We start from the raw sequence: 16,738 nt of genomic DNA on the forward strand, positions 1-16,738 counted from the left end.
TTATAGTGGTCAATATTGGGTGAAAATTTGGGTTTTTATCCAACGCAGAGCTAATTTGTTAAGCGGGATATGCAATAGGGGACTACCATGGGCAAATGAGCAACGAAAATTTTTCAAATTGGATACCGACTAAAGTAATTCCGAATCTGGCACCGAATGGACAACACATCAAGTCACAACAAGGAGCATAACAAAGCTCCGACTAGGTCCTCGACTAAAAGGGAAATTATTGAATTATTATTAAAAACTAAGGTGAAAGTTGATATGTCAATGATGAAAACAAAATTATATCATTTAATTAAACAACATAAGCTGGAAGACAAAGCATTTGAAATTAATAAAATACTTGAAGGTTATGGGCACAGTGTGCTGCGACTTCCACCATACAACTGTGATTTAAATCCAATTGAAAGGGCGTGGACTAAATTCAAAAATTTCGTCAGAGGAAGAAATACGCCACAGATTTAAAGCGCGCGCCGCGGCAGGGCCGGTGGTATGTTGTGAAACAGCCTGTAGGAGCGCCTTGTGACGTAGCTGGGTTGGAAGAGTGGGGGGACTCGCTATATCGCTCTTCAGTTTACTGACAGACCATAGGAACGATGCCGACGGCTTACGCGTTCGAATACTGGATGAAAAATCAGTAGATTGCTGCTCACCATCTAGTGGAGATGTTGGGTCGCAGACAGGCACAACAAAAAGGCTACTAAACACGTAAGCTTTCGGCCAGAAGGCCTTGTGAAATGGACAACATACAAACATAGATTCGCTCAACCGCGCCTCACACACACATAGCCTGTCCTCGTCAGCCGTAGATAGTGATCATGTGTGTTTGTGTGTGTGAGCTCCGCTTTCGTGAATCCGTATGTGAATGTTGTCCATTTCAGAAGAAGGCCTTCTGGCCCAAAGCGTACGTGTTTAGTCGCGTTTTTGTTGTGCCTGTCTGCGACACATTTCCACTACATGGTGAGCTGCAATGTATCCTCTTCATAATATGCTACTACTCCAACCTGGATTTTCCAGTGTTGGATAAGAAATCAGGCTAGAACACTGATGACGTAAAGAAAGGTAGAGGTGGGCAAGAAGTGCTGTATCGTTAAAAGGCGGAAATCTGTGTGTTAGGACGCCGTACGCTGGAGAGGCTGGTCTGTTCCGGAGGCTTGTGCTGCAGGGTGGCTGCGGGGGCAGCAGCGAGCCGTGGGTGGCGGGGGTGGCTCCGCTCTGGCAGGGCGGGGCCGCGGCCGCGGCCGCCGGCGCCGCTATTGATTTATTGAGCAGCGGGGGTGGGCGCGGGGGTGGGGGTGGGGTGGCCGCAGAGCCAGGCCACGCGCCCCCACACGCCACCTGCGGCGCAGCCCGTCTGGAGTCTCGAGCGGAGCAGGGGCGAGGCGCCTGGAGCGGCCGGGCTCTTCCAGCCGGTTCCAGACTGCTCGATGCTTCCTCACCGTCCCGCTTGTACCTCCAGTACTCCACTTATTATTCGTCAACAGCGGACACCTGAGTCTTGCTCACCTTTCGTCTGCAATTAACATTACCATTGCAACTGTATTATATGTTTTGTATAAGGGTCCCCTATTCTCAATATTTCTGTGTGTATCTGCTGTAACATGAATCCTCTTTGAACTGGACAAAGCAAGTGATGTTGTTGTTGTTGTGGTCTTCAGTCCAGAGACTTGTTTGATGCAGCTCTCCATGCTACTCTATCTTGTGCAAGCTTCTTCATCTCCCAGTACCTACTGCAACCTACATCCTTCTGAATCTGTTTAGTGTATTAATCTCTTGGTCTCCCTCTATGATTTTTACCCTCCACGCTGCCCTCCAATACTAAATTGGTGATCCCTTAATGCCTCAGAAAATGTCCTACAAACCGATCCCTTTTTCTAGTCAAGTTGTGCCACAAACTTCTCTTCTCCTCAATCCTATTCAGTACCTCCTCATTAGTTATGTGTTCTACTCACCTAATCTTCAGCATTCTTTTGTAGCACCACATTTATAAAGCTTCTATTCTCTTCTTGTCCACACTATTTATCGTCCATGTTTCACTTCCATACATGGCTACACTCCATACAAATACTTTCAGAAAGGACATCCTGACACTTAAATGTATATTCGATGTTAACGAATTTCTATTCCTCAGAAACGCTTTCCTTGCCATTGCCAGTCTACATTTTATATCCTCTCTACTTCGACCATCATCAGTTATTTTTCTTCCCAAATAGCAAAACTCCTTCACTACTTTAAGTGTCTCGTTTCCTAATCTAATTCCCTCAGCATCACCCGACTTAATTCGAGTACATTCCATTATCCTCGTCTTGCTTTTGTTGATGTTCGTCTTATATTCTCCTTTCATGCCACTGTCCATTCCGTTCAACTGCTCTTCCAAGTCCTTTGCTGTGTCTGACAGAATTACAATGTCATCGGCGAATCTCAAAGTTTTTATTTCTTCTCCATGGATTTTAATATCTACTCTGAATTTTTGTTTTGCATCCTTTACTGCTTGCACAATATACAGATTGAATAGTGTAGGGATAGGCTACAACCCTGTCTCACTCCCTTCCCAACCATTGCTTCCCTTTGAAACGTCCCATATGAAAAATTATACATCACTGTGCTTAAACTGACACACTATATTTTTAGCGCAACGCTATCTGACTTTCAAAAATCCCAACAAAAAAAATAGCCCTGACTAATATTAACCTATACATTTCACAAATCGCTTACCCCACAAAAATCTTGGTTACTCGAACTACTGCGATACAGCGAGCGCCACGACTGCCAGCTAAATAAAAGATTCAAACTACGGAAGGCACTAACTACTGATAGGCACAGTTAGCAAATGAAAGATTTTGATAGAGAACAAACAATGTATTTACCTCAATAGTGTCCAAAAGTCATAATGTATATAGCAGTTCATGACATACAGTCTTACAAATTTCAAAACTCCGCCATCTCTCTCCCCACATCCACCACTGCTGGCGGCTCGCCTCCAACTGCCTAACGCTACGTGCTGTTAACATCCAGCTGCCCAACACTACAATGGCAGACAACAATGCAAACTAGCCAGAGATTGCACACAGCACAGCCAGTGATTTTCATACAGAGCGCTACGAGGCGTTTCCAATAAGAAAACCTAAACAGCCTCCTTACACCTTTCATGCCACTCGACTCTTATAACTGCCATCTGGTTTCTGTACAAATTGTAAATAGCCTTTCGCTCCCTGTATTTTACCCCTGCCACCTTCAGAATATGAAAGAGAGTGTTCCAGTCAACATTGTCAAAAGCTTTCTCTACGTCTCTAAATGCTAGAAACATGTAGCTTCTAAGATAAGTCGTAGGGTCAGTATTGCCTCACGTGTTCCAATATTTCTATGGAATCCAAAGTGATATTCTTAAGTAAATACTATTTGATGAAAGGAGTTGCCAAATCCATTTTAAATTGAGTACAGGAATGATTCGCAATAGCGAAACGGAACTACCTTCGGGACTCCGAATTAGAAATAAAATAAAGAAAAGTTGTGCGCGACCGAGACTCGAAACCGTATTTCTCGCTTTACGACACCGATCAGCTTAACCACTTAGACTATCTGTGCGCGAATACGTCTAAACCAAACTTCTGCACCCCGTCGTCCTTGTTTCATCAACTGCGCTCATACGTTACGCGTATTCCAGTCCAAGGAGGACATATTTATTGAGAGCGGAGAGCCTGGTATTGGCGAATAAATACAAAACAGCAGTGCCTATGTTATTGAGAATCACGATGGAATATTCCTTCGGACATGCACGTATTATTGAAGGAAGAGGCATTGCTCCGACTACAGTTGTCTAGAAATATAGGAAATTTATTCGCAGTTACAAAAATAAACAATTTTCGGCTATACATTACGAGTATTTATTTATTTTATTTATTTATTTATTTATTTATTTAACCTGGCGAGATAGGGCCATCAGGCCCTCTCTTACATTTAACCAGGCATTCTACTTATTTTACAGTCATATGTTTTAGTAGGCATGTTAAACTACATCTAATACAAAAAGTGAGATAAACAATTAGAAAGGTACACCTCGAAAAATACATTATTGAAGAGAAAGGTTTTAGATAGGAGTGCTGACAGCAGGGAGTATGAGGGAGACTCATGGTGAAAGGAGGAGAAGAATAGAGAGACATGATGAAACATAATTAAGGAAAATATAAAGGAAAAGAAGACTGCGTGGCTAATAGAGATAGATGAAGAGGAAGGCATCTCAGGAGCAAGATAGGAGACGCTAGCTTTGCTATTTGACAGATGAGAGGATTGGCCTTGCACTTTAATTTTGTGGAGAATTTTATGCGCATGATAGTAGGAAATGCTTCAACTTCTTCTTAAAAGCAACAGGAGATTGAATTTTCCTCAAGGTAAGGGGCAGTTTGTTCCAGAGGCGGACAGCGGCAACTGAGAAGGAGTTTGCAAAAGTTTTTGTTTTGTGAGTGGGCACAGTTAGGATACCAGATAAGAGTGACCTCGTGTTTCGATTATGATGGCATGACAGGTTTTTAATCTCTGAAGCTAGGTACTGGGGTGCTTGCGCGATGAGGAGTCGGTGAAGTAGACATAGAGTGTGGTAGTCACACAGTTTGTCCGGCCGCAGCCACCCTAGCTCGGAGTATGAAGCACTAACATGATCATATCGGCGAATGTTGCAGGTGTAACGCACACAGGCATTCATGGTTAGCTCTAGCCGTCTTTTGTTTTTACTACTCATGCCTTGTTGAATCGCATCACAATAGTGGAGGTTCGGTAGAACGAGTGCTTGCACGAGCTGGCGTTTCAAGTCCAGTGGGAATATGTTCCGAAACTTTTTGAGAGCATAGAGACAAGCAGACGTCTTTCGGCACACTGCGACTGTATTCTCCACCCAGTTGAGATGCTCGTCCAAAGTTACACCCAAGTTCTTCACTGTTTTCTGATATGGTATTGGAGTACCTTCGAGCAGAATAGGAGGTAGCCGTTCGCGGAAATCTGAACTTATTAATTTCTGATGGGCTATTAAGATTACTTGCGTCTTTTTTGCATTTACTTTAAGCCCCAGGTTTTTCGCCCATGTCGCTACTGAAGACATATCATTCATCTGAGCGATTGCAGTGTTTACGTCTTCAGGTCTGACGCTTAGGTAGAGCTGGAGGTCGTCGGCATAGAAATGATGTTTACAGGAGGACAAAACCGACGAAATATCGTTGACATATAAAGAAAACAAAAGTGGTCCTAAGACTGATCCTTGTGGCACTCCTGAAGAAACATGTTTCCAGGAAGATTTTTCATTTGCGCAGACAACACATTGCTGTCGGTCTTTTAAGTAGCTTTCAAACCATCTCATTGCACTATCAGAGAAATTAAGCTGTTGCATTTTTCTGAGTAATATGTCAAAGTTGACAGTGTCAAAAGCTTTGCTGAAGTCCAGTAGCGTCAATATTGTTGCCTTTCGATTGTCGATGGCATATTTCAGGTCATCAGTTACTTTAATTAGAGCAGTGTTTGTGCTGTGATGTTTACGGAAACCGGATTGAAATTTGTCATATAGACTTACTTCATGCAAGTGTTCAGTGATTTGGTCATGAACAATATATTCAAGTGCTTTAGAAACAGCAAGCAGTATGCTAATTGGTCGGTAATCACTAGGCAGTTGTTGGTTTTCGATCTTAGGGATGGGTCGAATTATGCTTCTTTTCCATGCAGTGGGGTATATTCCGTTCACGAGGGAAAAATTAAATATGTCAGTTAAGACAGGTACTAAGATATCGGCAACATTCTTAATCATGGTTATACCGATACTGTCGTTGCCTATTGCATCAGAAGAGATTCTCATTATTGCTTTTCTTGCCGTATTTGTTGTTACATGTTTTAGATGGAAGGTATCGTTGTTAGTTATCCTGTTTGGGGATTCTTGTGGACGGTAATTATCAGCCGTGCTGGTATTCAGAGGTGCAGAGAAAAATTCATTTAATTCGTTAGCTGACACATGAAAAGTAGTTTCCGATTTTGCCTTTCCGACCCCCAAGCTACGGAGATTCTTCCATAGAGTCGTGGGTGTCAGATCGCTGCATACAAGGGAGCGAGCGTGCCTGATTTTGGCATTGCGAATGCATTGTTTCACTCTGTTCCGTAGCTTTCTATATTCTTCGAAACGCTCGGGTTTCGGATCTGCCTTGAAACGCCTGTGGGCAGCATCCCCATTAGTCATCATTTGACGTAATTCAGCTGTCAGCCATGGAGCAGGAGATTTTCTTACACGGACTGTGCGCACAGGTGCATGTTTGTCATAGAGGGCAGTGAGTTTATCACCAAGTTCATTAATTTTGCCGTCGATTGTAGGTTCTCTGATTATTTGATGCCACGAGATTTCTGAGCAATCGGCTGTTCTAGCGTCAAGGTCAATACGTTTCATGTTCCTACAAGTTATGTAACGCGATTTGATCCTTGGGGGCTGCACAGAGTGGGCCAGGAATATTACATCATGTGCTGAGAGGCGGACCGGGACTCGAGCCCTGGTTTCTCACTTTAGGTGAGCGGTAGCGTTAACCTTTCGGGCTATTTGTGCACGAATCACGCTCACACTCAAACTTCTATCTGTCGTCGTTCTTGTGTAAGACACCTGCACTCGCATGTTACGTGTATTCCCATCCAGAAAGAACATACACTACTGGCCATTAAAATTGCTACATCACGAAGATGACGTGCTATAGTCGCGAAATTTAACCGACAGGAAGAAGAAGCTGTGATATGCAAATGATTAGCTTTTCAGAGCATTCACACAAGGTTTGCGCCGTTGGCGACACCTACAACGTGCTGACATGAGGAAAGTTTCCAACCGATTTCTCATACACAAACAGCAGTTGACCGGCGTTGCCTGCTGAAACGTTGTTTCGATGCCTCGTGTAAAGAGGATAAATGTGTACCATCACGTTTCCGACTTTGATAAAGGTCGGATTGTAGGCTATCGCGATTGAGGTTTATCGTATCGCGACATTGCTGCTCGCGTTGGTCGAGCTCCAATGACTGTTAGCAGAATATGGAATCGGTGGGTTTAAGAGAGTAATACGGAACGCTGTGCTGGATCCCAACGGCATCGTATAAATAGCAGTAGAGATGACAAGCATCTTATCCGCATGGCTGTAGGGGATCGTGCAGCCACGTCTCGATCACTGAGTCAACAGATGGGGACGTTTGCAAGACAACGAACAGTTCGACGACGTTTGCAGCAGCATGGACTATCAGCTCGGCTACCATGGCTGCGGTTACCCTTGACGCTGCATCACAGACATGAGAGCATGCGACGGTTTACTCAACGACGAACCTGAGTGCACGAATGGTAAAACGTCATTTTTTCGGTTGAATCCAGGTTCTGTTTACAGCATCATGAAGGTCGCTTCAGTGTTTTGCGACATAGCGGTGAACGCACACTGGAAACGTGTATTCGTCATCGTCATACTGGCGTGTCACCCGGCGTGATGGTATGGGGTGCCATTGGTTACATGTATCGGTCACCTCTTGTTCGCATTGACGGCACTTTGAACAGTGAACGTTACATTTCAGATGTGTTACGACTCGTTGCTCTACCCTTCATTCGATCCCTGCGAGACCCTACATTTCAGCAGAATAATGCACGACGGCATGTTACAGGTCCTGTACTGGACCTTCTGGATACAGAAAAAGTTCGACTGCTGCCCTGGCCAACTCATTCTCCATATCTCTTAGCAACTCAAAACGTCTGGTGAATGGTGGCCTAGCAACTGGCTCGTCGCAATACGCCAGTCATTACTCTTGATGAACTGTGGTCTCGTGTTGAAGCTACATTTGCAGCTGTACCTGTACACTCCATCCAAGCTCTGTTTGGCTCAATGCCCAGGCGTATCAAGGCCGTTATTACGGCCAGGGGTGGTTGTTCTGGGTTCTGATTTCTCCGGATCTATGCACCCAAATTGCATGAAAATGTAATCACATGTCAGTTGTAGTGTAATACATTTGTGCAAGAACACCCGTTTATTATCTTCATTTCTTCTTGGTGTAGCAATTTTAATGGCCAGTAGGGTACATAATTAAACTTTATGTACTTGTCGATGTTTGCTGTTGTTTCCATGCGATAAATAAATTAAATAAATGAACAAACATATTTTACTCCATCAGACAGATAGCCGTTGGAGAGTACGGCGTGAAACATTTGAAAGCCAACAGAGAAAATAACCTATAACAATCGTCGTAAGGGTCCAGGCTGGAGGAGAGAGCGTTATAGTCTGCGCATATTTTATTTGAATTCCTGTGTGATTTTCGGAGGGAACCAGCTACTAGATGGTTCGATTAGTCTCTCACCCCTATACGCAGCTCCGACGATTGATTTGCACGTCAGAATCGCTACGGACCTGCATCAGGGTTTCCCCTGACTTTGTCCTGCCCTGGCATAGTTCGCCATCTTTCGGATCCCAATGTGTGCGCTCTTGGTGCGCCTCAGCTCGCAATGAAGACGAGACGCCCCGGGTGTGTGGATGCCGCCGCAGTGAATCGACACAGGTACGCATGTACCCCTGGGGACCACGTCCACCCCCACATACAGTTTGTTTTTCCTCAGAACCTTTACATCTACCAGAAGGGCGGTGCAACATGTCACACAGCTCGCAGCGTACCTGCGTGTTTTGTAGACCATCAGGATGAGTATAACGAAATACCCTGGCCACCAAACTCGCCCGCTCGAGAACCTTCCACAATCTCATTGACTCTCTTGCTACACGTCTCGTAGCGGTTGGCGCTGCTAAAATGTACCTTTGACCAGTTGTCACGTTAATGCACCTGGACAGTGCTATTACAGTAAGAATTTTCTAAAATGCAGGGGCATTTCATTGCGCTGCAAGGTGAAACAGAGTTTGTGGGCTGATCTCAAAGCTCCAAAATGAACCCTACAAAGTGACTGGAGGACGAACTAGAAGGCCAACTATGTGACAACTTTTCGCCATCAAACCGAGTGAGTTGTCGAAGTGTTTATGGCATTGTAAACACCGTTGAGACATCCAAATTTAATTTTTCTGTGATTTCCCAAACGCTGAAGGCTAAATAGCGTGAAAATTCCTCTGAAAACCGGATGCTGTCGATTTCTTTCCCGGCTTTCCCCAGTCTCAGCTTGTGCACAGTCCATTACAAACCCTAATTCTTCTTTCAGGGGAGAGATCGGGGAACTCGTTACGTCTGACGGGTTTCGTGATGCAACAGGAATGCCGATGCGACTGAAATAGTGAATGCAGCGTCATCATGAGGTTATCCTAAAGTGGATGGTATTCATTTCAGATAGATACTTCACAACGCGATTGTGAAATCGCCATGGATATGCCGTTTTCTTGAACTAGAAACGTTTTCTTCGAACATTAACGTCGAGTATGAAGGTGACCTAACAGTGTATTTAAAATTCTTCTTAAGAAATTTAATACAGTGATTCTCTTAACATCTCACTTAACATCCCCACAAAAAATCCTTCCATACCTAACTATCTCACACTTTAATATCTTCTCAGTATTAGGCTGAAATCAGTAATCACTATCTTCATTTTGTTTTCGCCATATTGGGCTACCATTAACTGCGGACGCAATTTTAGCTATATTAGTATTTAAGACACTCCTAATATAATGAAGGAATTTAAAATACCATCAAAATTAATCAGATTAGTTAAAATGTGTATAGATGAAACTTTATGTCGCATAAAGACACTGGCAGGAGAAACTGAAGATTTTAAGGTGTACACTGGACTGAGACAAGGGGATGGCATTTTATTTAACCTTGTCCTAGAGAAGATCGATAGAGAATTTTCTAAAACCGCTCCACAAGGGATCCAGCTACAGGATGTGGACATTACAAGACTCGCCTATGCAGATGTAGCACTAATAAGTAGTTCCAAAAGAGAATTAATCAGAATGATGCAAAATTACTACAGAATTGCTGACAAAACAGGATTACATGTCAATGAAGAAAAGACAGAATACCTGCCCATAAGAAAACCAGAAAAGATGAACCTCTGACTGTAGATGGGTTCATTTTCAAGACTGTTGACCACTTCAAGTACCTAAGAAGTCTTTTTAGTAATAACAACAGAACAGATATAGAAATAGATGCCCGTTTGTCAACAGGAAACAAGACACTTTTTAATTTCATAAAAATTCTAAGAAAAAGATCACTTAGCAGTAACTTCAAAATCCTCTTATATCAATCGACCATTTTACCTGTGATATTATATGGATGTGAAACATTAATATTTAGAAACAAAGATGAAAAAAATTGTTAATATTCGAAAAGAAAGTACTAAGGAACATTTTTGGACCTGTATACGACGAAACTAACATGGAATGGAGAATAAGAAGAAATGAAGAATTAAGAGGGCTGTACAAACACCGTAACATCTTCGAAGTGCTCAAGAGGAGAAGGTTGAATTGGGCAGGCCATATAGCAAGAATGACGGAGAATAGACTACCTAGAATGGCATTCAGCGGAACAATAGAAGGAACGAGAAGAAGAGGGAGACCCAGAATCAGATGGCGGGATAACATTTGGGAGGACACAACAAGGATGAACAGCAAGAGCAACTGGACAAACAGTGTATTGGAGAGGCAGAAGTGGAAGAGGCTCATAGAGCAGGCGTATGGTCGATAAGACCCTTGCCTCATGTAAAGTAAAGTAAGTATTTAAGGAATGTTAAGAATGGAATGCCAAGAAGGAAGGGGTCAGCTTGAAAACGGTGTAACACAGGGCTGAAGGCTTTCGCCCCTACAGTTTAATCCATAAATCAAAGAAAAAGTTACGGAAATTAAAGAAAACCTTGAAAGGTGTCAGTTAGATTCCTTTCATGCTAGTTTCCTCGATTTATTGTTGTTTACGTCATACATTTGCACCTCTAAATTTACTGTGGTATTTCTAAATTTATCTGGGAGCAGACTGGGCAGTGGAATATGTTATATTGACATACAAACACGAACAACTTGTCATACACCATTTTCAAACACATTTTATGTGTAATTCTTAGCATACAGTTTCCTATGAAACCCACATCAGCCTCCTTTACCAAATCTATATGACGTCTTAAGGTATTGTCATCTCCTTCCCGTCTGGTGTGAAACGATGAATAATTGTATTTGCAGTACCATCCTGTGTGGTAGCAGAGTAGAAAAATACGATTTTTAAGACAAAGTGGTTTGTCTCCATAATATGGTTCTGTCCGTACCTTGTCAGGTTGGTAAAGGAAGCTACCTCTCTGGTAACTTCCTATTGTATCTTTGGGACACCCTCGGACGGTACCCACGCTAGTCAGTCTGTGGGCTTTTCAGGTGGTAACATCTCTGGGTAAGTGCGTGTTTGGTGAGTCCAAAGGACAATGAAATTCTTAAGTTTTCAACCCCACTGAAATATTAATTACTTTTCTTACAGATCTACATCGAAAATCTTATATGTATTATTTTAAATCGGGATTCAGTGCGATGTAAGTGTTTGTTTCGGAGTGTATTGCAGTAGTTGCTTTGTATCCACTCAAATGAAGGAAAGTGGAAGCACGTTGTCATGAGGCGTAATGCTGATTAAAATCATCGCTCTTTAATGTGAATGTATGTATAAGTGTTTACTCTCGTTGAAATTCTTGAAATTAATAATTTCTCATTGTGTTCAACCCAAGTGGTGTGCGCTTTGTAGTAGCAGTACCACGTGCTCGTAAAATTCTTTGAGCCAGCAGGTCAAAACTATGCCGTTATTACTGCAGTTCGGAAGTTTCTTTCGTAACTAATGTGTTTGGATTAAAATCGTTGTGTAATTAGACTTTTTCTGTAAATGTACTTGTGCGCGTGGAACATGTGCTGTAGAAACAAAACTAGCCCGCAGCTAATCTTTTGCATAATATTTCGCGTATTCAAATTAATGGCTATGGCGAGCAATTTTCCTATTTCACAATATCTAGAACGATTTTTATAGAGCATTTTGCTAAGATTGTGGATACATCGAAACACGTGATCTTTGTCTAAACTTCCAATACCAGTCTGTGGTTATACAATGGGAACACGGCTACGCTAGGAGCGGAATTTCAATGCCGTAAATAGAATGGATTGGTGATGGTTCAGTTCCTTTTTTCTGTACACTTGAATTATCTTTGTGTGTTTGTTGGATTGCGTTATCCCATCCTGTTTTCTATTCTTTCGGTTTCCTATTTTTTTTAATCACATTTTATGGCAATTGAACCCCGCACTGAGTAAGACTTTTCTTAATTAATTCCCAACAGTAAGGAAGGCACCAGCTTGGAGACAGACTTAGCGTAAGTTATACGGTTTATTGAGCACTGACAAATTTTAAAATAAATGTAAAAGTTTAAACTTACTTTTCTTTGATTTAATTTTCCCCAACATACGTTTACTTAAGGGGGGTATGACGTCAAACGGGCCGACTTGGAGCAGGAGAGGCATCACATAACATTTTAATTTCCACTGTATATACTTTTACAAAAAAATTCATAAAACTTTGTCAGCATGACCAGGAAGGATTCAGAATGGACACTCACGGCAGTGAAAGTTCGAAAACATAACAAAATAAATTTCATCACTTTTTTTCACTTACTAATGGTAGCATTTGTTGCTATAGGTACACTTTTCTTACAGAGATTCTTCTATGAATATTGCACAGCATACAAACAATACTCAAAGGTGTATGAAACTCTAGAATTTTACAAATCTATTAAAAATTGTGGTAAAAATTCAGGTAATTAACTAGAAATTTTGTGTTTTTTCTGAACATGAAGTTTAAAATATAACAGCTCATTCATTTTTTCATAAATTAAATATATTCTAGAGTTTCATCCACTTGCAAGTATGGTTTGTATGCTGTGCAAAATTCATCGAAGAATCTAACTTATGAAGAAAAGTGTACCTATAACAACAAATGCAACCATTAGTAAGTGAAAGAATGACGTAATTTCACACGTAAAAAAATTATTTTGTTATGTTTTCGATCTTCCACTGGAATGATCTTGAATCCTTCCTGGTGATGCTGACAAAGTTTTATGTATTTCTTTGTAAAAGTACAGACAGTGTAAATTAAAATGTCCTGTGATGCCTCTCCTGCTCCAAGTCTGCCCGTTTGACGTCCTACCCCCCTTAAAATAATAATAAAATTATAAAAAATGAGCTTAGGTTCGGAAGGTTTTAAAAACACAAGACTCATTATAAGCTTCAAGAGTAGGCTTAAAATTCACGGTAGAAGAATGTCAGTGATAAAATCCATTGAAGACATTGCTATCTTCAGTATAAGTGAATAAGATTTGGAGGGTATGCAGAATAAGGACTGAGAGTAAATCGAAGATAGAGGAAAGTAATGACGAGTAGCAGAAATTAAATTAATTGTAAACTCGATATCAGAGCTGGGGAGCACAAAGCGGACGAAGCGCAGGGATTATGCTGTCTTGGAAACAAAATAAACACTTGACTGACGTAGCAAGAAGGATGTAAAACACAGGGTACCTCGGGCCAAGAGGGCAGTCCTTGTCAAAAGCAGTCTGTTAGTATCGAACGAAGGCCTTAATTTGAGGAGGAAATTTGTGAGACTGCACGTTTGGAGTACAACATTGTCTGGTAGTGAATCATGACATTGGAAAAAGAGAAAAAGAAGAGACTCGAAGTATCTGAGTTGTGTTATGGAACGATGTTGAAAACAAGGTGGATGGAGGAAGTTCTCCGCAGAAGAGGCGAGGAAGGAGAAATGTCACCCTCTCTGAGAAGAATAAGAGAAAGGATGGTAGCACAACTGTCAAGACATTGGGGAATAAGTCACGTGGTGCTAGGGGGAGCCGCAGCGAGTAAAAACTGAAGGAGACTGAGAATGTAGGGCGCAAGTGTCATCTACTGATGAAGAGGTTCGCACAAGAGATGAATTAGTGGCGGGCCACATCAAAACAGGCCGAGGGCTGATCATCCAACACCTTTCCCCCCTCCCCCCGATCCTCCGCCAAGCAAAAAACCTTTTTTTTTCTTTCGCTGTCACTGCCTTTTCCCTTAGAATTAGTGATAAGGTCTTTCAGCCGAAATGTCTAATAATTGATTGTAAATAAGAGATGACTGACAGTTCTTCTTCCTAAGCACTATTTCGGACTAGAACAAGAAAAAGATCATATGATAATGCAACAATATTCTTCCCTACACACCTTTGAATCTCTTGGCAAAAATATATTTTCTCCTAAATGCTTGAAAGCTTTATAACTGTATAACTAGAAAGTAAATTTTGTGATTCAACAGCAATGAAACGAACATTGTTTTCTAATATCAGATAGGAAGTGAGAGTGTATCATGTACAAGTAAATGAAAGGGAATGTCGGCAACAAAGGCTTTTTCTTTTCTTTCTCTCTTTTTTTGCTATTTGTCAAACGACACACCGTGGCTCATAGTATAATTTTCATTTTATATCCGGGGGAGAAGGGTTTCGGTCACTAGGTCATTTGACCCTCTAAGATGTTGGTTACTTTATTACATTTCATTTAATGTTACTTATTATTCCAGTTGACTTTACCTTTCTGTCACTCAACGTTACATTACTTTTTCACCTTTTTCTGTTTATAAAGTTATGCTACTTTGGTACATGATTGGAGTGCCTCGATATGGTTCGGAGGACTCTGATGCGATGCGACCTCTCAGGAACGACGGACTCCACGTAATTAAGATGTGAAGCGCGCTTTAGTTCTTCAAAGATAGCGAGCTGTTTTACTGTGGATGATACGATTAATTCCCTGATGGTCTCCATGTGCCGTTTCTGATGGAGATTCTGATCCTCACCCACCTAGGTGCTTTAAGGATTAACCGTAGGTAACGGTTATGTACGGTTTCGAGTGGTTTGAGATTGCTTGTAATCCCTCACACAGTACTCTTTAAAGCCTGCGCTATGATAAGTGAGCGGGATTCACCTTATGAGAAAGGATTTTCGCATAGATATCGACCTCGTGTACCTGAATGGTGCCAAATCAGACTTACATCCACTCTGTCATAACAATGATCCGTCAAGGAAGTTCGAAATGCAATCACACGTCAGGATGTATCAAAAGCAAACCAGAAGATGTTACCAATGTGACAATAATACGGTCGCCAGCCTAATTATCCATTAACTGAGTTTCTTCCCTGTAAAAGTTGGTATATACTCATGTAAAACAACAAGTTGTAACACTGCATAATTTAGTAGAATTTTAGAACCAGAAAATCTATTGAACTGATAATTTCACGTTCTGTACTGTTATGGAAAATCATGAATAGATAACACTACACTATAATACTGTCTATTAATCTGATTAAAATCGGGCATAGGTTACCCTAGAAATTGTACTTTCATGCCACACACAAAATGTCAATTTTGATAAAAACACTGATAAATTTTGGCTTTTTTATATTCACTTTAACTTTTGCTGGTCAAACCAATTTAGCACACATCAGAATTCAAATTAATGAAAAGGGGGTGGGCGGAAATTGTTATGATCGCTGTATTAAAAAAAAATGATTACTGAATTCATTAATCATTCAAGATTTTCAGTATAAATGTTACTACACTTTTCAACTTATTTACTGTTCATTTAAATGCCTTTAAATCTGTCTCGAAATAATAAACTTCAATACTACATCAATACTAAAGTTATCTTTCGACTTCGTTAGACCTTCGCTGTTCATTTACTGGTTCATAAATAAACCATTTCTTTAAACACCATTCTGCATATAATTATTATTAACACAATTTCTAATTTTCATTTCGGGAAACTCGGATTGCACAACGTTTGGAAAGGACCCTGTTAGTTTTGAGGATAATTAAATGATGGAAAATTTCTGGTAAAATTTAGGTTATTATTGCACCAAACAAACTAAATTCACTCTCTGATCCATACGGCTACAGTACTAAAAGTTTCAACCTGCTAGTATCGATGCGGCGGTTGACGGGTGGCAAGATGGCGAGACAAAGAGCACACATACAACCACAGCTATGGCTCTTGATGTATCGGCACTTAAATTCTTCTTAGCATCGCAATACTTTTCCATTTAGTGCCTATGGAATTTTGCGATGCTGTGTGGGCGTTGGAACGGAATACCCGAGGCTCAGTGCAGCTATGTCTTCCAGGAGAGCCTCCTCGCTCCAGAAGGTGTTGCTCAGACCAGTGCCAGACTCCAGCTGCTACTGCTGAGCCCGTTGTGCCGTGCAGTGCCCGCGCGCCCTTTCCCACGCTCGCCTGCCATCCACCTTTTACCGCTCCCTGACAGACCGGGTATTCACCCGAGGTTTTGCATTCTACATATCCTAACACATTGCCTACATATGGACCAGACGCAGAGTTACAATTTTAAACATCTTACGACAGTTTCAACATTTGTTACATTTCAATTCTATTACAATATTACTTGACATTTGACATAAACATTAATATTCACATTGAATCTTATTTACAGTGTTCTCTACATAATGGCATGAAACAAACAGAAATGAAATCAGAACATCAACTACACAAGTTTATCGTATAATCATATGAAAAGAATTACTTATATGTACAATAGTGCAGAGTCGTTGTTGTTACATGCTCTTACAAGAGATCTCCCAGGAGAAGCATCCATATAAGACTGACGGCAGGATCTTGGGTCGGTAGAGGAATGGTTTGGTCCTCACGTTCAGATGTTGACTAGAAAGGGGTGCGTATAATTAGTGAAACAAGTGCATGATGCTGTCGCTTTTTCCTTAA

General features: G+C 41.3%; 1 protein-coding gene across 1 annotated transcript in view; it reads left to right on the forward strand.

Annotated features, from left to right (window-relative positions):
• Nucleotides 1-16,738, forward strand: part of LOC126291462 (uncharacterized) — a 119,059-nt gene that overhangs the window by 35,284 nt on the left and 67,037 nt on the right. The window contains exon 2 of the mRNA XM_049984974.1: nt 1,120-1,461. Within this exon, the coding sequence (XP_049840931.1) occupies nt 1,120-1,461 (342 nt within the window). The remainder of the gene's footprint in view (nt 1-1,119; nt 1,462-16,738) is intronic.

The sequence above is a fragment of the Schistocerca gregaria genome, chromosome 9 (assembly GCF_023897955.1).
Source record: "Schistocerca gregaria isolate iqSchGreg1 chromosome 9, iqSchGreg1.2, whole genome shotgun sequence".
Lineage (NCBI taxonomy): Eukaryota > Metazoa > Arthropoda > Insecta > Orthoptera > Acrididae > Schistocerca > Schistocerca gregaria.